We start from the raw sequence: 25,635 nt of genomic DNA, 5'->3' as shown, positions 1-25,635 counted from the left end.
ACTGTGACAGTCTCACAGAAATCAGTACTGATGGTGAGTAATGTTCTTACTCATAAAGGAGGGCGATTCCAAAAGAAAAGTATGTGCAAGTATGCAACATAATATTTGTGATGTTCCTCTGTTATTCCACTTGGAAATGAATGAAAATGTGACACCAGTCCCCTTGTCAATAGCTCATATGTAGTCAGCACTGACAGTACATTGTCAGAACGTGACCATAGAATCTCCACTTGTCAGACTATTTGTACATTTCCAGGAGAATAACAGAGGAACGGCAGAAAGCAGTTTTAAGAAAAAGATGCTCCAGAATCATTATTTCATTGGTGAAACAGACATGTCAGGAAAGCCGACAGGTCCCCCTTAATAGATATCCACTAGTTGGATCATTTTTTGTGTGTTTTTAACATTTTTCTCATATTTTCATTTAGAAATTAAGGAACTTGAAAATAACATCAGGAAAGCACTTTCGTTCGACAACCGGGGAGAAGAGCACAAAGCGGCAGCAATGGCATCAACGGACAGCCAGCTGACGATAACCGGGGAAAACGGGGAGAACGGGGAGCTGAAAATTCACCAGGCAAAGAGGATAGGTCTGGAGGACTTCAACTTCATCAAAGTATTAGGAAAAGGCAGTTTTGGAAAGGTAAGAGCGGTAAAACAGCTCCACCCCTGCCCACAGGTTGTTTGTGGTATTGCAGTTCAGCCTCATTCAGGTCAGTGGAGTTGAATTGCAATACCAGTCACAACCAGCAGACAGGGATGGTGCTATTTCTGGAGGAAAGCAAACATGACTTTCTAATCTTGTACAACCTCTTGAATAGTGCAGCTTACACTTTTTGTTAACCTTTGAATTGGAAAGGTTTAAAGTTTTTGAAGTACTTGGAGGTTTTAAAAAAAGTGTCATAGGGTCTCCATTCATTTGATGTTTGTTTATAATTTATCCGTAGTATATAGAAGTACAGTGACCATGTTCTGGCAGGTAGCTATCCTCCCCTTTTGACATCACTGGATGGCATAGTCACTGAAGCAGCCGCCGCCTGTTAGATCTTATGCTGGGGTCCCATTGTTATTAATAAATCGGATGGGCATAGATGTACAGATATCTATGAGCCCAATAGTGAAGATCTGATTTGGATCCCCACGGCTGCCATTAAACAAACCATCAGGTTACCCAATCGCTGGAAGCACACTGGGGGTGACAGAGGGCCTCCCGTCTCACTATTTAGATGTCTTGGCTGCTATTCACCATGGCATCTGAGGGGTGAAGCTGCAGTGATCAGAGCTAGCTCCAGTTGCAGCAGTTACTGACAGGTGTCTGCTGTGTAAGTCGTCTTTTACTCGTCCTGATATTTCCAGTACTGGAAAAAACAGTACCGGAGATATCCGTGTCCATGTGTACCTGTGTGACATACATGCGGCAACTGTGCGCTGCATCAGGATCACATGTACCGACGCCTGGGATCCAGCGGTACAGTTAGCGCTGTTCCCAAGCGCTGGGTCCTGAACGCTTCCCTTATCATTGTCCCCTCCCAGCACCAGCAAGGAACAATGTTGAGAGTAGTATTCTGCTCCCCCTGTCCCAAAAAGTGTAAAAATAAGAGTCAAATAAAAAAAATCATTATACTCTCCTGTCTGAAGTTGAAATAATCCCACGCCGCAATCCATCTGACCAACATTTCTTCATCATTATGTGCGGTGGCTTGAGACGACTGCACACGCTGAGGAGCAGCGGAAAATAACTCACTGCAGCAAGCTTGCCCCTGAACTACGCTGAGCTCACTGAGTGATAGGACACCGCTTAGTGAGCTCAGTGCAGCTGAGGGACCCGCTCGCTGCAGTGAGTCATTCTTCTCGGCTCTTCACCTCAAGCCACCGCTCACGCTGATGAACAAATGCCGGTCAGATAGATTATGGAGTGGGACACTGGATTATTTTATCTTCGGACAGGTGAGGGATATTGTTCTTTTTTATTTTTGGTTTGTTTACAGGTGACAATGGCTTCAGGGAATTAGGCGTGAAGGTGAGTATAATGAGTTTTTTATTTTAATCTTATTTTTACACTTCTTGGAGACAGCGGGAGCAAAATACTACTCTCAACATTGTCCCTTGTTCGCAATGATTGCAGCGCCAGCAGGGGACAATGATGACAGATGCCTGCAACACCCGGTGCTTGGGAACAGCGCTAACTGTAGCGCTGATTCCCAGGCACCTGTACGTGTCACACTGATGACACACAGGTGTCATCACTGTGCACATGTGTTGGACGTTTTGCGGCCCGTGCTGCAGGCAAAAAACGGACATGTCAGCGTATTTTGCTCATGGACACACGGTCCGTGGAAACACACTGACACTGTGCTATGTGTGTCAGTGTCTCAGGTACTTGTGGAATCTGTCACCACATGTACCGAACACACTGACATGTGAATGAGGCCTCAGAGAGTGAGCTCATTACATTGAAATTCTCCAGACTTCTTTCATATGTATGCTGCTGATGTCAGGAGAAGTAGATGGACAACAGGTACGGGGTGGGACCCTTCAGGAGTCACAGGCCACATAGTGGTTGCCTGCCACGTTTGGCGGTATGCCACAGTAAATGGCTGAAAAAAATGATAAGTGCGTTGCCACAAATTGGCTATGTCCTAAATATCTAATCGATGGGCTTCCCATTTATAAACTCTGTTATATGGGGAACAGGGGTCCCAGGTGTGTGGGATCTACAGGGACCATCAAAACACAAGGACTTGGCTATTTCCATAATTCCCATAGATGTGAATGTAGAAAGTATCACACGTTTGCAGCCAACTCTCCATTCATTCTCAGCGTTGATGTTGGGGCCTCCGGTCTCCTCACCGGGCAGGTAGTACACACTTTTTCTTTACATAGATGAGGCCCCACTTGTATCAGACATTTAACATATTCTTTGACTATGACATAAATATCCATGTTAAGTATATAAATTCCTAACTATTGAAATTGCAACACCAAGAAGCCATTTTTAAACATGACAACGCCAGGACACATGATGCTAGTGCTCCTGTGAGCAGCCTGTATGGCCTAACGTGCCACAATGTCCTGCAGACTTATCTCCCATTTATTTATTTTATTTATTCCACAGCACTATACAGTCATTATCAGCACTTTCCTCATTGGGGCCCACAATCTAAATTCCCTATCAGTATGTCTTTTGGAGTGTGGGAAGAAACCTGAGGAAACCCACACAAACACGGGGAGAACATACAAACTCCTTGTAGATGTTGTTGTTAGTGGGATTTGAGCACTTATAGGACATCATTGGTCGGCAATTGCAAAGGAAGCTGCCAGCAGCGGATCTTGATGATTTTGAAAATTTTGTTTCAATTTTTTTATCATTTGCAGATCATTATCTGTATCCATCCTATGATTTCCTTAATTCCATGACTTTTTCTTCTTGGTGTTACAACTTCAGCGTTGAGGAGTGTACAGTACAGACCAAAAGTTTGGACATACCTTCTCATTTAAAGATTTTTCTGTATTTTCTTGACTATGAAAATTGTACATTCACACTGAAGGTATCAAAACTATGAATTAACACATGTGGAATTATATACTTAACAAAAAAGTGTGAAACAACTGAAAATATGTCTTATATTCTAGGTTCTTCAAAGTAGCCACCTTTTGCTTTGATGACTGCTTTGCACACTCTTGGCATTCTCTTGATGAGCTTCAAGAGGTAGTCACCGGAAATGGTCTTCCAACAATCTTGAAGGAGTTCCCAGAGATGCTTAGCACTTGTTGGCCCTTTTGCCTTCACTCTGCGGTCCAGCTCACCTGAAACCATCTCGATTGGGTTCAGGTCTGGTGACTGTGGAGGCCAGGTCATCTGGCGTAGCACCCCATCACTATCATTCTTGGTCAAATAGCCCTTACACAGCCTGGAGGTATGTTTGGGGTCATTGTCCTGTTAAAAAATAAATGATGGTCCAACTAAACGCTAACCGGATGGAATAGCATGTCGCTGCAAGATGCTGTGGTAGCCATGCTGGTTCAGTATGCCTTCAGTTTTGAATAAATCCCCAACAGTGTCACTAGCAAAGCACCCCCACACCATCACACCTCCTCCTCCATGCTTCACGGTGAGAACCAGGCATGTAGAGTCCATCCGTTCACCTTTTCTGCGTCGCACAAAAACACGATGGTTGGTAACCAAAGATCTCAAATTTGGACTCATCAGACCAAAGCACAGATTTCCACTGGTCTAATGTCCATTCCTTGTGTTCTTTAGCCCAAACAAGTCTATTCTGCTTGTTGCCTGTCCTTAGCAGTGGTTTCCTAGCAGCTATTTTACCATGAAGGCCTGCTGCACAAAGTCTCCTCTTAACAGTTGTTGAAGAGATGTGTCTGCTGCTAGAACTCTGTGTGGCATTGACCTGGTCTCTAATCTGAGCTGCTGTTAACCTGCAATTTCTGAGGCTGGTGACTCGGATAAACTTATCCTCAGAAGCAGAGGTGACTCTTGGTCTTCCTTTCCTTGGGCGGTCCTCATGTGAGCCAGTTTCTTTGTAGCACTTGATGGTTTTTGCAACTGCACTTGGGGACACTTTCAAAGTTTGCCCAATTTTTCGGACTGACTGACCTTCATTTCTTAAAGTAATGATGGCCACTCGTTTTTCTTTACTTAGCTGCTTTTTTCTTGCCATAATACAAATTCTAACAGTCTATTCAGTGTGACTATCAGCTGTGTATCCACCAGACTTCTGCACAACACAACTGATGGTCCCAACCCCATTTATAAAGCAAGAAATCCCACTTATTAAACCTGACAGGGCACACCTGTGAAGTGAAAACCATTTCCGGTGACTACCTCTTGAAGCTCATCAAGAGAATGCCAAGAGTGTGCAAAGCAGTCATCAAAGCAAAAGGTGGCTACTTTGAAGAACCTAGAATATAAGACATATTTTCAGTTGTTTCACACTTTTTTGTTAAGTATATAATTCCACATGTGTTAAATCATAGTTTTGATGCCTTCAGTGTGAATGTACAATTTTCATAGTCAAGAAAATACAGAAAAATCTTGAAATGATAAGGTGTGTCCAAACTTTTGGTCTGTACTGTATGTCAGGCACAAAATCCGTTGGTTTGGTCAATACAATTAGTAATTGGACATGGCTTCCCTGATGTCAGTATACAAGTAATGGAGCCGCCATGTACACTTTATATCAGTGTTAGCCATGGTTGGTCCTTTGCATCCACCCTTATTGATACTGAATGCCACCATGGGATTATATTATTGTATGCCCTGATGGATTAGAAGCCAATAATCTGAATCTTTCCCTGATTTGTATCCCTTTTCCATCTCGGATTTGGACATTGCATTTTGTTCCTTCAAGGTGACAATGTCTTGTGCCTTCTGTTTCCAGGTCATGCTAGCTGAGCTGAAAGGTAAAGATGAAGTATACGCTGTGAAAGTCCTGAAGAAGGACGTCATATTACAAGATGATGATGTCGATTGCACTATGACAGAGAAGAGGATTTTGGCACTGGCAAGAAAACATCCGTATCTGACACAACTGTACTGCTGCTTTCAGACTAAGGTAATGCCACTGGTGATGTTGCTATATACTATACAAGATAATTGTGCAGTGCTGTCTATTAACTGCGCCGATGGCTCCATTGCAGTCTTGAAGGAGCACTCCAGGTGCTATAATAAGTGGAATCTATACAACCCCATAAACTTTGGGGCACAACATAGTCTGCAGACTTTCAAAGAATTAGCATCCTCATTTATTGGGTGGTCATATTGCTACTAAGTTTTACCATTAAACTGTAACCAAACTTTTTATTATTATTATTTATTTATCCTCCAGTCGTTGCGAAGTTATGAATTTTTATAATATACTTAATACCTTATTTAGCTTCCTTTCCCCCCCACACACTATGCTGCAGCGTTGTTTCAATGCCCAGTTCATGCTTCTTTAAAAGTTCCTTTCAACTGCTGCTCAGCAAAGATTGGTGCACTATATTCAATCAGTCTGTGTAAAGGACTTTAGCGGAGCCTAACCTGGTATTAACGATTGTGAAGTAAAGCTGGAAAGAATAGGAGCACAATATTTGGTTTATCTTGAGGAAGAAGCAAGTGTGCCTCGAAACGCGTTGATATGATAAAAACTGCATTTAAACCTCCTACATTTTTCTTACTGCAAACCTACACCACTGGCAGCGTGGATTTAACTCCGCCATCTCCAGTTGCATTTGACAACCTGGTATTATGGCGAGGAAAGTGACCTTCACAGATGGTTTGAATATAATGTATGGATATTGCCGAGCAGCAGTTGAAAGCAGCTTGTAAAGGAGCATGAAACAGCTCTGCAGCCCAGTGTTTTGGAGAGAAGAAAGCAAAATAAGATAATGAAGTGTATGAGAAAATAATCATAACTTTACAATGCTTGGAGAATGTTTAAATGAAAAAAAAATTAGGTACTCTTTAATGGACAGAGCACATGTATTTATCCATTCTACAGGTTCCTTGGTTGCTTTGCGAAACAGTAATGAATGCATAACACTATTTGAGTTAATAGCACGGTGTTATCCTGGGATGCTGAAGTGGCTTTCAGGTCTTAGACAACTGTCTGCCAAAACAATATTTCTTCAACCCCCTCCCACACACACATGCATGTGTTTTTAATGGGGAGATGGGAGTAAGGCACTGCTAGTTTTCTCTGGTGGCAGCTTATCCCTAGTTAAAACAAATATGCAAATAGGCTCCTCAGAGAGGAAGAGGAAAGGATCTTTATCACCACCTATTGGAAGTAGCGATCCTAAAAGTCAATATCGACCCTTTAAAGTTGGCCAATCCATCAAGTGTGTTGTCACATAATTTTTTGTCTATTGAACAGTACTCACAGATGGCGTTTCATTTGCGATATTTCTTGTGTTGGTACTAAAATATATTGCCATTACCATATTATATTATATTGAGACAATACTCCCTTATGTAATCCTATTAACCGACCAAACAATATATGGTCTGTAACCCCTATAATACTAACAACACCAACAAAAAGTTCAATTAGGGAAAAGGAGGTGAAACGGACGGGGAGAAAGAATCCCTATACTATAAGTAGTTACCTCTATTATTCTGTAGATAATCCCAGACTGACACAAAAGGGGTTTGAATCAAAAAATATATAAATTTTATTGCACAATATTACATTTAATTACACAATAGCGATAAAAAAGTGTAAAAGTGGATGGGGAGGAGAGAGGACAGCTAGAGAAAGCAGGGTAAGACAGAAATACCCTGTTCAGAGACTAACATCCCCAAAAGCAGCTTACAATGTATACCAGGTTTAAATATAGGCTGTCAACTAGATAGTGTGATTATATAAGGTCCTGGCAAAAAGTCATGCCAGGTAATGTCAGGTCTACCAATGGAAGCGCAACATGGAACATATATACACCACTATAGTGGATTATAAGTTAAGAGATGACTTTTTGATAAAGTCCATGTTATCAGATCAATGAGATTATATGGTTTCCATTACCTTGAGTCATTGTTGGTAGATACTAGGACAGCGTGGAGTAAGGTGCTGGGGATGCCTGGCAGCCTCGACGCACGTTTCGCCCGGAAATGGCTTCGTCAGGAGGGTCTGTCTTACCCTGCTTTCTCTAGCTGTCCTCTCTCCTCCCCATCCACTTTTACACTTTTTTATCGCTATTGTGTAATTAAATGTAATATTGTGCAATAAAATTTATATATTTTTTGATTCAAACCCCTTTTGTGTCAGTCTGGGATTATCTACAGAATAATAGAGGTAACTACTTATAGTATAGGAATTCTTTCTCCCCGTCCGTTTCACCTCCTTTTCCCTAATTGTACTTTTTGTTGGTGTTGTTAATACTCCCTTATGTGCCTGTCAGCAAGTGCACGTCTTCTCTAGTATGCATGCCCTTAATTTATACTATGTTTGGTGCTATAGGTTCGAGACCCCACTGTACACATGCGTGGTTCTGCGCCCCTCTTCCTTTGACCTTACACTGTAACACCCTTTTGGGATGTTTCCTGTCTCACACAGAGTTCACTCTAGCAGTTCTGAGATGAGTGTAGGCATTTCTTCCCAGCGCCTTTTTCCTCTGATCTGTAGAGGAGGAGCTTCACTACTGAGCGTGTACATAAAGTGCAGCACAGATTCATATCAACTAAAAGCCGAGACCCTTAGATCAGTAATAGAACAGACATTTATAGAATATTTCATAACTTTCCCAAATTCTTATGAAAACATTTACATCACATCCTGCATTGTACTACAATACCCAATTTATTATATATTTTAGGAGTCGGAGTCGGTCCATTTTATACCGACTCCAACTCCGACTCGACCAAAATAGACACCGACTCCACGACTCCGACTCCACAGCCCAAGTGATGTCTGTTCTTCCCGATTGGTGAAACACTTATAATTCACCTGTGATTTGCACCTACAATAACGCTTCCATGCATAATTATAGTATTTTTTAAGAATTCTAACATTCTTGTTAGACTACTATTTTTTTTCAATTTACTCCTTCCATGTGTGGATTTGATAAGATTATAATTGTATCACATCATTTTTTCCATCTGTGTTTCACTTTGATTGTGTAATTACATTACATAACTATCATAATGATTCTAATGTGATGTAGCTATATAACATAGCCTGTTGAAAAAGGCTCAGTTGAGCCAAAACATTGCCACTAGGGTTGAGTGAGTATGTTCTATTAACCCTTTCGCCGAGTATGCTCGGCCGAGCTCTGAGTATTTGCAGCTGCTCGGTGATATGATTGAATCGCTCCCGTGTGCATGATTTGCAACTGTTTGACAGTTTTATTACATGTGACGAATGTGTAAGAATTAGACATTCCTCACATGTAATAAAACTGTCAAACAGTTGTAAATCAAGCACACGGGAGCGATTCAATCATATCACCGAGCAGCTGCAAATACTCAGAGCTCGGCCGAGCATACTCGGCGAAAGGGTTAATAGAACATACTAGCTCAACACTAATTGCCACCTGTTCACATGGGCCAATAAAACATCTATTTTTCTATTTGGGATTGGATTGAGTGCCGCCCATTTTTTTGGGATTTTTTATATTTCATAGGTTGTTGGATTACAACCCATGGACTGGCACCATATACACTTCATGGGAGTTTGTGCTGCTTCATTTTTTGCTATCTATCTCTCAATCTATCTATTATCTATTTATCTATCTGTCTGTCTATCTATCTACAGTACAGACCAAAAGTTTGGACACACCTTCTCATTTAAAGATTTTTCTGTATTTTCATGACTATGAAAATTGTTCATTCACACTGAAGGCATCAAAACTATGAATTAACACATGTGGAATTATATACTTAACAAAAAAGTGTGAAACAACTGAAAATATGTCTTATATTCTAGGTTCTTCAAAGTAGCCACCTTTTGCTTTGATGACTGCTTTGCACACTCTTGGCATGCTCTTGATGAGCTTCAAGAGGTAGTCACCGGAAATGGTTTTCACTTCACAGGTGTGCCCTGTCAGGTTTAATAAGTGGGATTTCTTGCCTTATAAATGGGGTTGGGACCATCAGTTGTGTTGTGCAGAAGTCAGGTGTATATATACATAGCTGATAGTCCTACTGAATAGACTGTTAGAATTTGTATTATGGCAAGAAAAAAGCAGCTAAGTAAAGAAAAACGAATGGCCATCATTACTTTAAGAAATGAAGGTCAGTCAGTCCGAAAAATTGGGCAGACTTTGAAAGTGTCCCCAAGTGCAGTTGCAAAAACCATCAAGCGCTACAAAGAAACTGGCTCACATGAGGACCGCCCCAGGAAAGGAAGACCAAGAGTCACCTCTGCTTCTGAGGATAAGTTTATCCGAGTCACCAGCCTCAGAAATCGCAGGTTAACAGCAGCTCAGATTAGAGACCAGGTCAATGCCACACAGAGTTCTAGCAGCAGACACATCTCTTCAACAACTGTTAAGAGGAGACTTTGTGCAGCAGGCCTTCATGGTAAAATAGCTGCTAGGAAACCACTGCTAAGGACAGGCAACAAGCAGAAGAGACTTGTTTGGGCTAAAGAACACAAGGAATGGACATTAGACCAGTGGAAATCTGTGCTTTGGTCTGAGGAGTCCAAATTTGAGATCTTTGGTTCCAACCACCGTGTCTTTGTGCGATGCAGAAAAGGTGAACGGATGGACTCTACATGCCTGGTTCACACGGTGAAGCATGGAGGAGGAGGTGTGATGGTGTGGGGGTGCTTTGCTGGTGACACTGTTGGGGATTTATTCAAAATTGAAGGCATACTGAACCAGCATGGCTACCACAGCATCTTGCAGCGGCATGCTATTCCATCCGGTTTGCGTTTAGTTGGACCATCATTTATTTTTCAACAGGACAATGACCCAAAACACACCTCCAGGCTGTGTAAGGGCTATTTGATCAAGGAGAGTGATGGGGTGCTACGCCAGATGACCTGGCCTCCACCGTCACCAGACCTGAACCCAATCGAGATGGTTTGGGGTGAGCTGGACCGCAGAGTGAAGGCAAAAGGGCCAACAAGTGCTAAGCATCTCTGGGAACTCCTTCAAGATTGTTGGAAGACCATTTCCGGTGACTACCTCTTGAAGCTCATCAAGAGAATGCCAAGAGTGTGCAAAGCAGTCATCAAAGCAAAAGGTGGCTACTTTGAAGAACCTAGAATATAAGACATATTTTCAGTTGTTTCACACTTTTTTGTTAAGTATATAATTCCACATGGGTTAATTCATAGTTTTGATGCCTTCAGTGTGAATGTACAATTTTCATAGTCATGAAAATACAGAAAAATCTTTAAATGAGAAGGTGTGTCCAAACTTTTGGTCTGTACTGTACATCTATCTATTATATATCTATTATCTATATCTATTATCTATCTATTATCTATCTATCTATTATCTATCTATTATGTATCTATCTATCTATTATCTATCTATTATCCCTCTATCTATCTATTATCTATCTATATATCTATCTATTATCTATATATCTATCTATCTATTATCTATCTATTATCTATCTATATATCTATTATTTATCATCTATTATCTTTCTATTATCTATCTAGCTATCTATCCATTATCTATCTATCTATCTATCTATCTATCTATCTGTCTATCTATCCATTATCTATCTATCTATCTATCTATTATCTATCAATTATCTATATATCTATTATTTATCATCTATCTACCTATATATTATCTATCTATTATCTATCTATCAATTATCTATCTATCTATCTATTATCTATCTATATATTATTTATCATCTATTATCTATCTATCTATTATCTATCTATCCATTATCTATGTATTATCTATCTATCTATTATCTATCTATTATCTCTCTATCTATTATCTATCTATATATCTATTATTTATCATCTATTATCTTTCTATCTACTATCTATCTATCTATCTATCTATCCATTATCTATCTATCTATCTATCCATTATCTATCTATCTATCTATCTATCTGTCTATCTATCTATTATCTATCTATCTATCCATTATCTATCTATCTATCTATCCATTATCTATCTGTCTATCTATCTATTATCTATCTAGCTATTATCTATCTATATATTATCTATCTATATATTATCTATCTATTATCTATCTATCTATTATCTATCTATATATCTATCTATTATCTATCTATATATCTATTATTTATCATCTATTATCTATCTATCTAATATCTATCTATTATCTATCTATCCATTATCTATGTATTATCTATCTATCTATTATCTATCTATTATCTATCTATATATCTATCTATTATCTATCTATCTATCCATTATCTATCTATCTATCTATCTATCTATCTATCATCTAAATATCTATTATTTATCATCTATTATCTATCTATTATCTATCTATTCATTATCTATCTATTCATTATCTATCTATCTATCTATCTATTCATTATCTATCTATTCATTATCTATCTATCTATCTATCTATCTATCTATCTATCTATCTATCTATTATCTGTGTGATCCTTCAGCTCAGTGAACCAAACATGTCAGTGAAGTGATTGAAGAAAGAAGCCTGCTTTTCTCTCTGAAGTGTGGGAAATGCCATCATCTCAGGATTACATAAACAGGATCTCAGAAGCTTCGGATTCTGGCTACAAAGCATTTTTGTTTGCTGCTTATTATTTGGGCCGTTCCAGCAGTTCTGCTATTTTTTACTCTCCATACAGGAAACAATAGGAATATGGTGCGGAGATAAGACCGGAGCAGACACTTGTACACAGTCTCTACAATCTTATAACTCGGAGTAAAAATAGCTGCGGATTCACTGACTCAAAAATAACTTCTCAATATCCATATTTATAAATCTGAATATTCTCATTTGCCGGCTGTATTTTTATACTTGGTAACTTTGTAGCCTCCGTATCTGGGTGAAGGCTTCTTCTTCTATCTGACACATCCTTGGGAAGGAGGAGGCCGCTGGGTGACCGGGTGACAGAAAAAGCAGCTTCATGACAGTTAATATGGCCGCTTACTGACAGAACAGAAGTTGTTTAAAAAATTTGTCCAGGATTTTAAGACATTAAACTAACAGGAGTAAATGCACGAAAATGGGAGAAAAAAACAAAAACTTTCATCACTCACCTGCTAAATCCACCCTTGTTTCCAATATCAGCCCTAATCCTCTGCCGCAGCGGTGAAGTGCCATATATACGCATGCAATGTCCATGATATATTTCCAGATATTTTACCTATGTTACCCGCAGAATACTTTACTGCTAGACTAGAGCCATAAAGAGAATTGCCCATACAGATGTGCCAGCCACAGCACCACCATATAACGAGACAATTAGCAATTGCTTTAAGGGGTCATTCGGGCTTTGTTATCCCTCCCTGGGCTATTCTCTACATTCAGAGATTAATACTAGAGAAGACAAGTTAAAGGATATGGACGTCTTTGGGGGCATATGGGCACAATGTGGAGACACCTCTAAGAGCAGGGATCTCAAACTCAAATACACAGAGGGACAAAATTAAAAACTTGGTCAAAGTCTTGGACCAACCTTGATATCTATTAAAAAAAAAGTCTCGAATTGAGGACGTTTTACCTTACCATTAAATAATGTTTGGAAGCAAACTTAAAATAATAGGTCTTAGAACAAAATATTGTAATGATATAATATGTTAGGTAAGAGCTGTAAAAAGCATATGGCCCAATGGTCTGATTTATACGGTATATGTAATAACAAGGGATAAAAAACCTTGAATAATACAGATAATAAAGTATGATGCCAACAAAAGTGCCCCCAAACACAGTAAGATACCACCTCAAGTGAATTCCTCCACATGCACGGTATGATGTCCCTATTGTACCCCACCTCCCTCAATCCCCCCGACAAAGAATGGTGACCCCATCACAGTATGATTCTCCAACTGTAATCCCCACACAGCCCTCCATACAGTATAATGGGCCACACATAGTCCTCCATACAGAATAATGGGCAGCACATAGTCCTCCATACAGAATAATGGCCTCACATAGTCCTACATACAGTATAATGGGTCCCACATAGTCCTCCATACAGAATAATGGGCACCACATAGTCCTCCATACAGAATAATTGACCCAACATAGTCCTCCATACAGAATAATTGACCCAACATAGTCCTCCATACAGAATAATGGGCACCACATACTTCACCATACAGTATAATGGCCCCACATAGTCCTCCATACAGAATAATGGGCACCACATAGTCCTCCATACAGTATAATGGCCCCACATAGTCTTCCATACAGAATAATGGGCCCCACATAGTCCTCCATACAGAATAATGGGCACCACATAGTCCTCCATACAGAATAATGGGCCCAACATAGTCCTCCATACAGAATAATAGGCACTACATACTCCTTCATACAGTATAATGGCCCCACATAGTCCACCATACAGTATAATGGCCCCACATAGTCCTCCATACAGAATAATGGGCACCACATAGTCCTCCATACAGTAAAATGGCCCCACATAGTCCTCCATACAGAATAATAGGCCCCACATAGTCCTCCATACAGAATAATGGGCAACACATAGTCCTCCATACAGTATAATGGCCCCACATAGTCCTCCATACAGAATTATGGGCACCACATAATCCTCCATGCAAAATAATGGGCCCCACATAGTCCTCCATACAGAATAATGGGCCCCAAAAAGTCCTCCATACAATATAATGGGCCCCAAAAAGTCCTCCATACAATATAATGGGCCCCACATAGTCCTCCATACAATATAATGGGCCACACATAGTCCTCCATACAGTATAATGGGCCCCACATAGTTCTCCATACTGAATTATGGGCACCACATAATCCTTCATACAGAATAATGGGCACCACATAATCAACCATACAGAATAATGGGCCCCACATAGTCCTCCATACAGAATAATGGGCCCCTTATAGTCCTCCATACAGTATAATGGGCCAACATAGTCCTACATACGGAATAATGGGCCCCACATAGCCCTCCATACAGTATAATGGGCCACACATAGTCCTCCATACAGTATAATGGGCCCACATAGTCCTCCATACAGAATAATGGGCCCCACATAGTCCTCCATGCTGAATTATAGGCACCACATAATCCTCCATACAGAATAATGGGCCACACATAGTCCTCCATAGAGTATAATGGGCCACACATAGTCCTCCATACAGTATAATGGGCCCCACATAGTCCTCCATACAGAATTATGGGCACCACATAATCCTCCATACAATATAATGGGCCCCACATAGTCCTCCATACAATATAATGGGCCACACATAGTCCTCCATACAGTATAATGGGCCCCACATAGTTCTCCATACTGAATTATGGGCACCACATAGTCCTCCATACAGAATAATGGGCACCACATAATCCTCCATACAGAATAATGGGCCCCACATAGTCCTCCATACAGTATAATAGGCCCACATAGTCCTCCATACAGAAAAATGGGCCCCACATAGTTCTCCACACTGAATTATGGGCACCACATAATCCTCCATACAGAATAATCGGCACCACATAGTCCTCCATACAGAATAATTGGCCCCACATAGTCCTCAATACAGAATAATGGGCCACACATAGTCCTCCATACAGTATAATGGGCTCCACACAGTCCTCCACACAGAATAATGGGCCCCACATAGTCCTCCATACAGAATAATGGGCCCAACATAGTCCTCAATACAGAATAATGGGACACACATAGTCCTCAATACAGAATAATGGGCCCACACAGTCCTCCATACAGAATAATGGGCCCCACATAGTCCTCAATACAGAACAATGGGCCCCGCATGGTCCTCCATACAGAATAATGGGCCCCACATAGTTCTCCATACAGAATAATGGGCTCCACATAGTCCTCCATACAGAATAATGGGCCCCACACAGTCCTCTATACAGAATAATGGGCCCCACATAGTCCTCAATACAGAATAATGGGCCCCACACAGTCCTCCATACAGAATAATGGGCCCCACATAGTCCTCCATACAGAATAATGGGCTCCACATAATCCTTCATACAGTATAATGGACCCCACATAGTCCTCCATAGAGAATAATGGGCCCCACATAGTCCTCCATACAGTATAATGGACCCCACATAGTCCTCCATACAGAATAATGGGTCCCACATAGTCCTCCATACAGAATAATGGACCCTACATAGTCCTCCATACAGAATAATGGGCCCCACACAGTCCTCCATACAGAATAATGGGCCCCACATAGTCCTCCATACAGAATAATGGGCCCCACATAATCCTTCATACAGTATAATGGACCCCACATAGTCCTCCATACAGAATAATGGGCCCCACATAGTCCTCCATACATAATAATGGGCCACACATAGTCCTCCATACAGTATAATGGCCCCACATAGTCCTCCATACAGAATAATTGCCCCACATAGTCCCCCATACAGAATAATGGGCCCCACATAGTCCTCTATACAGAATAATGGGCCCCACATAGTTCTCCATACAGTATAATGGACCCCACATAGTCCTCCATACAGAATAATGGGCTCCACATAGTCCTCCATACAGTATAATGGCCTCCACATAGTCCTCCATACAGTATAATGGGCCCCACATAGTCCTCCATACAGTATAATGGGCTCCACATAGTCCTCCATACAGAATAATGGGCTCCACATAGTCCTCCATACAGAATAATGGCACCACATAGTCCTCCTTACAGAATAATGGACCCCACATAGTCCTCCATACAGAATAATGGGCCCCACATAGTCCTCTATACAGAATAATGGGCCCCACATAGTCCTCCATACAGTATAATGGACCCCACATAGTCCTCCTTACAGAATAATGGGCTCCACATAGTCCTCCATACAGTATAATGGGCTCCACATAGTCCTCCATACAGTATAATGGGCCCCACATAGTCCTCCATACAGTATAATGGGTCCCACATAGTCATCCATACAGAATAATGGGTCCCACATAGTCCTCCATACAATATAATGGCCCCACATAGTCCTCCATACAGTATAATGGCCCCACATAGTCCTCCATACAGAATAATGGACCCCACATAGTCCTCCATACAGTATAATGGACCCCACATAGTCCTCCATACAGAATAATGGGCCCCACATAGTCCTCCATACAGTATAATGGCCCCCACATAGTCATCCATACAGAATAATGGGTCCCACATAGTCCTCCATACAATATAATGGCCCCACATAGTCCTCCATACAGTATAATGGCCCCACATAGTCCTCCATACAGAATAATGGGCCCCACATAGTCCTCCATGCAGAATAATGGACCCCACATAGTCCTCCATACGGAATAATGGCCCCCACATAGTCCTCCATACAGAATAATGGGTTCCACATAGTCCTCCATACAATATAATGGCACCACATAGTCCTCCATACGGAATAATGGCCCCCACATAGTCCTCCATACAGAATAATGGGCCACACATAGTCCTCCATACAGTATAATGGACCCCACATAGTCCTCCATACAGAATAATGGGCCCCACATAGTCCTCCATACAGTATAATGGACCCCACATAGTCCTCCATACAGAATAATGGGTCCCACATAGTCCTCCATACAGAATAATGGACCTTACATAGTCCTCCATACAGAATAATGGGCCCCACATAGTCCTCCATACAGTATAATGGACCCCACATAGTCCCCCATACAGAATAATTGCCCCACATAGTCCCCCATACAGAATAATTGCCCCACATAGTCCTCCATATAGAATAATGGGCCCCACATAGTCCTACATACAGAATAATGGGCCCTGCATAGTCCCCCATACAGAATAATTGCCCCACATAGTCCCCCATACAGAATAATGGGCCCCATATAGTCCTCTATACAGAATAATGGGCCCCACATAGTCCTCCATACAGTATAATGGACCTCACATAGTCCTCCATACAGAATAATGGGCTCCACATAGTCCTCCATACAGTATAATGGGCTCCACATAGTCCTCCATACAGTATAATGGGCCCCACATAGTCCTCCATACAGTATAATGGGCTCCACATAGTCCTCCATACAGAATAATGGGCTCCACATAGTCCTCCATACAGAATAATGGCACCACATAGTCCTCCTTACAGAATAATGGACCCCACATAGTCCTCCATACAGAATAATGGGCTCCACATAGTCCTCCATACAGTATAATGGGCCCCACATAGTCCTCCATACAGTATAATGGACCCCACATAGTCCTCCATACAGAATAATGGGCTCCACATAGTCCTCCTTACAGTATAATGGACCCCACATAGTCCCCCATACAGAATAATGGGCCCCACATAGTCCTCTATACAGAATAATGGGCCCCACATAGTCCTCCATACAGTATAATGGACCCCACATAGTCCTCCATACAGAATAATGGACTCCACATAGTCCTCCATACAGTATAATGGGCTCCACATAGTCCTCCATACAGTATAATGGGCCCCACATAGTCCTCCATACAGTATAATGGGCTCCACATAGTCCTCCATACAGAATAATGGGCTCCACATAGTCCTCCATACAGTATAATGGACCCCACATAGTCCTCCATACAGAATAATGGGCTCCACATAGTCCTCCATACAGTATAATGGGCCCCACAAGTCCTCCATACAGTATAATGGACCCCACATAGTCCTCCATACAGAATAATGTTCTCCACATAGTCCTCCATACAGAATAATGGCACCACATAGTCCTCCATACAGAATAATGGACCCCACATAGTCCTCCATACAGAATAATGGGCTCCACATAGTCCTCCATACAGTATAATGGGCCCCACATAGTCCTCCATACAGTATAATGGACCCCACATAGTCCTCCATACAGAATAATGGGCTCCACATAGTCCTCCATACAGTATAATGGACCCCACATAGTCCTCCATACAGAATAATGGCCCCACATAGTCATTCATACAGAATAATCTGCTCCACATAGTCCTCCATACAGAATAATGGGCTCCACATAGTCCTCCATACAGAATAATGGCACCACATAGTCCTCCATACAGAATAATGGACCCCACATAGTCCTCCATACAGAGTAATGGGCTCCACATAGTCCTCCATACAGAATAATGAACCCCACATAGTCCTCCATACAGTATAATGGGCCCCACATAGTCCTTCATACAGTATAATGGACCCCACATAGTCCCCCATACAGTATAATTGCCCCACATAGTCCCCCATACAGAATAATGGCCCCACATAGTCCTTCATACAGAATAATGGGCCCCACATAGTCCTCCATACAGAATAATGGCACCACATAGTCCTCCATACAGAATAATGGACCCCACATAGTCCTCCATACAGAATAATGGGCCCCACATAGTCCTCCATACAGAATAATGGGTCCCGCATAGTCCTCCATACAGAATAATGGGCACCCACATAGTCCTCCATACAGTATAATGGGCCCCACATAGTCTTCCATACAGAATAATGGCCCCACATAGTCCTTCATACAGAATAATGGCCCCACATAGTCCCCCATACAGAATAATGGCCCCACATAGTCCTCCATACAGAATAATGGGCCCCACATAGTCCTCCATACAGTATAATGGGCCCCACATAGTCCTTCATACAGTATAATGGCCCCACATAGTCCTCCATACAGTATAATGGGCCCCACATAGTCCTTCATACAGTATAATGGACCCCACATAGTCCTCCATACAGAATAATGGGCTCCACATAGTCCCCCATACATTATAATTGCCCCACATAGTCCCCCATACAGAATAATGGCCCCACATAGTGCTCCATACAGAATAATGGGCCCCCCATAGTCCTCCATACAGAATAATGGCACCACATAGTCCTCCATACAGAATAATGGACCCCACATAGTCCTCCATACAGAATAATGGGCCCCACATAGTCCTCCATACAGAATAATGGCCCCACATAGTCCTCCATACAGTATAATGGGCCCCACATAGTCCTCCATACAGTATAATGGGCCCCACATAGTCTTCCATACAGAATAATGGCCCCACATAGTCCTTCATACAGAATAATGGCCCCACATAGTCCCCCATACAGAATAATGGCCCCACATAGTCCTCCATACAGAATAATGGACCCCACATAGTCCTCCATACAGAATAATGGGCCCCACATAGTCCTCCATACAGAATAATGGGCCCCGCATAGTCCTCCATACAGAATAATGGGCACCCACATAGTCCTCCATACAGTATAATGGGCCCCACATAGTCTTCCATACAGAATAATGGCCCCACATAGTCCTTCATACAGAATAATGGCCCCACATAGTCCCCCATACAGAATAATGGCCCCACATAGTCCTCCATACAGAATAATATGCCCCACATAGTTCTCCATACAGTATAATGGGCCCCACATAGTCCTTCATACAGTATAATGGCCCCACATAGTCCTCCATACAGAATAATGGGCACCACATAGTCCTCCATATAGTATAATGGGCCCCACATAGTCCTTCATACAGTATAATGGACCCCACATAGTCCTCCATACAGAATAATGGGCTCCACATAGTCCCCCATACATTATAATTGCCCCACATAGTCCCCCATACAGAATAATGGCCCCACATAGTCCTCCATACAGAATAATGGCACCACATAGTCCTCCATACAGAATAATGGCACCACATAGTCCTCCATACAGAATAATGGTCCCACATAGCCCTCCATACAGTATAATGGGCCCCACATAGTCCTTCATACAGTATAATGGACCCCACATAGTCCTCCATACAGAATAATGGGCTCCACATAGTCCCCCATACATTATAATTGCCCCACATAGTCCCCCATACAGAATAATGGCACCACATAGTCCTCCATACAGAATAATGGTCCCACATAGCCCTCCATACAGAATAATGGCACCACATAGTCCTCCATACAGAATAATGGTCCCACATAGCCCTCCATACAGAATAATGGGCCGCACAAAATTTACATTGGGAAAAAATATTTCCTGTTAATGTTTTTTCTTACCTGAAAACTGATTTGATACACGTATTAATCACATTTTAGTGATTTAATGTTATGTATTGTAGGGTTTATCCACTTGAAAAGAAATAACTTTAAAGGATGTGGACACGTATGTGGCATTTCTTTTTAACTAAAATGCATAGATTTGGAGCTAAAAATCTTTGCAAATGGACTTCAGTAAAAATGGCGCAGAGCCTCTATGTTGCATGCGGGCTGCAGAATTCGTTACTTGATAATCCATCAGTGATCTCGCTCTGACGGAGAGTTTGCAACTCTATTGTCTGTCTTTTTCTGAGCTTCTTCAGTATCTTGGATGAGACTAGACTTTTCAAGTCTATGGGTGCCCTAAAAAAGAAAATATCCCATAGGGATCACCCATATTACAGGCATTTTTTATGGATACATTGCATTAATTTTTTTAAATGTTGATGTAAGAAAATCCATCATACAGATGAAGTAAAAGAACTTAACGATGACAAATGGATGGCATACCGATGGAATACGGTTAACAATATGAATGTGCATCGTCCATTTATTTCTGGTTAAACCAGACAATTTTTAATGCTCTCATCTTTATTGTGCCTAAAAGGAAAAAAAAAGGCTTTTTTTTGTTTTAATTTCCTTAATCTTCTGTTGTATCTTAGAATGCCACAAGGTGGCAGCAGAGTGCTTAGCAGACTTTCTTCTGATCTGTCCTAGAAGTGTTTTGCCGGGGTTTAAGGCTAATATATCCATAGAGGATAGGCATACTTGTTGACAATATGGTTTTGCTTCTCAGCCTATGACATTCAAACCATCATGCTAAAAAAAAAAAAAAAATTAGTTAAACATTTATTTTTAACTTTTTATATGCATTTCACTTTTAATATGAGATTACATTACATTTACAGATCTGTTCATGGGGTAGAAAATGTCAAACCTGCGTTATTTTAACCTAGGACGTTAGTAAATACTGACATTTTTTATAATTGCACACAATTCTCTCTGAATTCCAGGACCATACATTTTACCTACAATAATACAATGTAGCAAACCGCTGCACACAGGAAAGGTTGGATTACATTGTAACGCACATCCAGCTGTGAGAATTATTTGGTCTGGGTGGGCTTTAATCTCCAGATTTTACAAGAGTGTTGTCATTTCGTGACAGGATGCAGAGATCTTAAAGCCAATCTGTCACCAGATTTCACATTAAAGTCGGCATACATTATTAGACAGATATGTTAGACCTGATAAAGCTGATGTGCTTACTTTAAAAATCCATGGCAGAATGACTGTATAATCACTTTTTTTTAAGTTTTTCCCCACTTATGTTAAAATTTGTATTTTATGAATTTAGAGCTGCAACAGAACTCACAAAATATTCAATTTAATATTCGGATTCTACAGCCATTCTGACATGAATTTCCAAAGTAAATATACCAGGCTCATCAGGTATAAGAGACCTATTTAATAATTTATGTGCTTTGACAGGTCCTCTTAACCACTTCCTAACATGGGTAAGTGCCTGTAACAGCAGCAACTAGAGCTTGCTCCGATCGCTACTGTTTAACCAATTAAATGCCGCTATTAATCGCTGACAGCGACATTGCCGTGTGCCAATAAATATACCAATTAATTAACGCATATATTAAATGCCACAGTCAGAAAAAAATTTAAATGTCAGAATTATATTTTTTTAGTTGCCGCACTTCTCTAAAGGAAGTGCAACGATCAAAATGTCACATGTAAAAAAGTTGTCTGCTTCATTTACACTTTAAGGGCTCGCTCACACTTGCTATAAATCGGACGAGTGCAATCCGATAAAAACTCTGATTGCACTCGCACTAGTGTTATTCACTGAGGCCGTGCAGATCTGCTACTTTTTTCTCACCTGTATTCGGCACAAGGAAAAAAATCGCAGCATGTTGCGTATGGATGCGAAAATCGGACGAGACTCGCTATTGGAAGTCTATGGGTACAATGAAAAAAAAACGGACGGCACACGGACCATAGATTTTTACGCAAACATCTCAAAGGAACCAGGAAATTGCATCAGCCAAGTACACGAAGTTCACAGCCAGAACTCTCCTGGCAACCAAGAAAAAAAACAAAAAACAAACTTATATAAAGATATAGCTAGATGATAGAAAGATATTAGATATATAATAGGTAATAAATAGATAGATATCCTGCAGATATATAATTTCACAACACCCCTACATATTATAAAATTGCACCCTTTACTGCCTTTCACGTGGAGGTTATTGTTGAGCTTTTTATGCTTGTTTAACCTAATAAATAAATAATTACATTTAAACAATTACATGGGGTCCTCCCTATTTTATGAAAACAGCAAAGGTAAAGCAGACAGCTGCGGGCTGATATTACCAGGCTGGGAAGGTCCCTGGTTATTTGGCCCTTCTCAGCCTAAAAATACCAGCTCGTCGCCTCACCTGAAGAGGTGCATCACATGAGATGCTCCAATTCTGGTGCTTCACCTCCACTCTTCCTGATTGCCCTGGTGCGGTGGCAATCGGGGTAACAGTAGTTGGGGTTGATGTCAGCTGTTAATTGTCCAAAAACACAGCTGACATCAAGCCCTGGTGTTAGTAATGGAGAGGTGTCCATCAGGCAGCCGCATTACTAACCCGGTACTAAAAAGTAAAAAACACACACATAAAAATAGTTTATTTTAAAAAATATTCCCTGACTTTTTCCCTTTTCCCAATTTATTTAGAAAAAAAAAACATGCAGGTTCGACGTAGTCCAGGGAATCCGACGTAGTCAAGTGAATCTGACGTAGTCCAGGGAATCCGACGTAGTCCAGGGAATCTGACGTAGTCCAGGGAATCCGACATAGTCCAGGGAATCCGACGTAGTCCAGCAAATCCGACATAGTCCAGGGAGCCCGACGTAGTCCAGCGAATCCGACGTAGTCCAGGGAACCCGACGTAGTCCAGGGAATCCGACGTAGTCCAGGGAATCCGACGTAGTCCAGGGAATCCGACGTAGTTGAGAAATGGAAACTTGAAAAACATAAAAAGAGAAATAAAAACAAGACACTGTCTCGCGTTCACCAATTTAGTTGGAAAAAAAAGTTCCCACGCAGGTCCGTTGTAGTCCAGCGCTTCCCACGACGTTCCCCGAATCCGTCGTCCAAAGCCTATGGAGCTTCGTTTTGAGTCTCCATAGGCTTTTAGCAGCAGCCACAGCTGGCTCACGCTGCGCTCCACGAGACCCAGAGACTGTGAAAAGCAGTAACGTCACTAACGTCACCTTAAAAAAAAAAGAGGATCCTTTTCTGCATGTAGATTGAAGAGAAGTAGGAGATAGACGTTCTGGTAGACCGCGCTGCTATGAAAAAAGGAGTAGTTCCACGTGTGGCAACACTTCAGGTAGCTCTTATTAACGCATTTCAGGTTCATACCGAACCCTTTCTCAAAATATATGGAGTTCAGTTTTGAGAAAGGTTTCGGTATGTATGCAGCACGGTCTACCAGATCGTCGATCTCCTACTTCTCTCCAATCTACATTGTGCTGCTGTCAGATTACATGGCAGAAACCTTCTGACAGATTCTCTGTAATACTCAAAAGCTGGAAAATAAAAATTCAGTAACTTTTCAGAGAGTCTTGATTAAAAATATCCTATTGTTGACATTTCCATGGTAACAGACTACAAACAAACTCTGTAGTCTGATCCTTCAGTTATATTCCCTTTAACTGTCTCCACTCATTTCTAACCTGCTGAAAGAACGTTACCAAGAAGTCGGGAACAGATGGAAGGATGTTTATCTGCAGGGTCAGGACACCGCTTGTTTGTTGCCATGGAGATATATCAGTTTGCAAAGGAGCTGTAGACGCAAAACAGTTTTAATGAAGATTATTGCAAAGTTGATTTATTTTTTAATAGTTGTAAAGGCGTGCGTACCTATCCATGCCACAGTGCCATATGCCAGTGTTTCCAAAGAGGTGCCATGTACTAAGCAAACAGTGAATTACCATTGATGTATATGTTTCTATATATTACGTATTTCCAACCCGATACAACCAATTAAACCTATAAATGTGGAGGTCAATGAAGCAGCAATATCCAGCTAAATCTTATTTCATGGCTATCATTCATATGCCTGCCAGTGTTTTTCTTTCTTTGCGTTTTAGGAACATCTATTCCAGGAATGGAAATTAATGAATCTAAATATAGTGTGCCCGCTCTCTAGAGGGATATAGAAAAAATTATAAACCACAGGATTTCAACAGCGTCCAAACATGTTTAGTATCTCGGGAGCCTAATGCTGGATGAGCTCTGAGTCCTATTCTGTAGCCTAACACAGATAATTAATAATATACTGTACATATATAATAAATACTATATAATCATGTGTATATGTGATAGAATGGACACAGAATACACATGCCACTTCTGCCTATATACTGGTCACATAAGTTATCCTACTTCAGCTTAAAATTCCCAACACTTTAAAAGTTTTAAAAGGAATATTTTCCTTTGTACTTGCAGTCCTGACTATAGACAGGTCATAGAGCGGGAGTAGCTGAGCAGATTGATTTACACTGGTGTGAAAAAGTCTTTGCCCCTTCCTAATTTCTTATTCTTTTGCATGTTTATCACACTTAAATGTTTCAGATCACAAAACAAATGTAAATATTAGACAAAGATAACACAATAATCACAAAATGCAGTTTTTAAATGAAGGTCTTTATTATTAAGGGAAAAAGAAATCCAAACCTACCGGGCCCTGTGTGAAAAAGTGATTGCTCCCTAAACCTAATAACTGTTTGGGCCGCCCTGAGCAGCAACAACTGCAGTCAAGCAGACCTTCATTTAAAAACTGCATTTTGTGATTACTTGTGTTATCTTTGTCTAATATTTACATTTGTTTTTTGATCTGAAACATTTAAATGTGACAAACATGGAAAAGAATAGGAAATCAGGAAAGGGGCAAACACTTTTTCACACCACTGTATAGTTTTGTGGGAAAAGATTCAGTATTAGGCTACATTCACATGTT

General features: G+C 41.0%; 1 protein-coding gene across 2 annotated transcripts in view; it reads left to right on the top strand.

Annotated features, from left to right (window-relative positions):
* Window positions 1-25,635, top strand: part of PRKCE (protein kinase C epsilon) — a 465,721-nt gene that overhangs the window by 266,005 nt on the left and 174,081 nt on the right. For both annotated transcript variants that reach the window (XM_073672057.1, XM_073672058.1), the window contains 2 exons: window positions 429-643; window positions 5,397-5,570. In XM_073672057.1, coding sequence (XP_073528158.1) covers window positions 429-643; window positions 5,397-5,570 — 389 coding nt within the window. The remainder of the gene's footprint in view (window positions 1-428; window positions 644-5,396; window positions 5,571-25,635) is intronic.

The sequence above is a fragment of the Phyllobates terribilis genome, unplaced genomic scaffold, assembly GCF_046119375.1.
Source record: "Phyllobates terribilis strain yellow unplaced genomic scaffold, ASM4611937v1 Scaffold_3__8_contigs__length_932513732, whole genome shotgun sequence".
Taxonomy (NCBI): Eukaryota; Metazoa; Chordata; class Amphibia; order Anura; family Dendrobatidae; genus Phyllobates; species Phyllobates terribilis.
The sequence above is the reverse complement of the archived record's forward strand: the minus strand, read 5'-3'. Positions and strand labels throughout refer to the sequence as shown.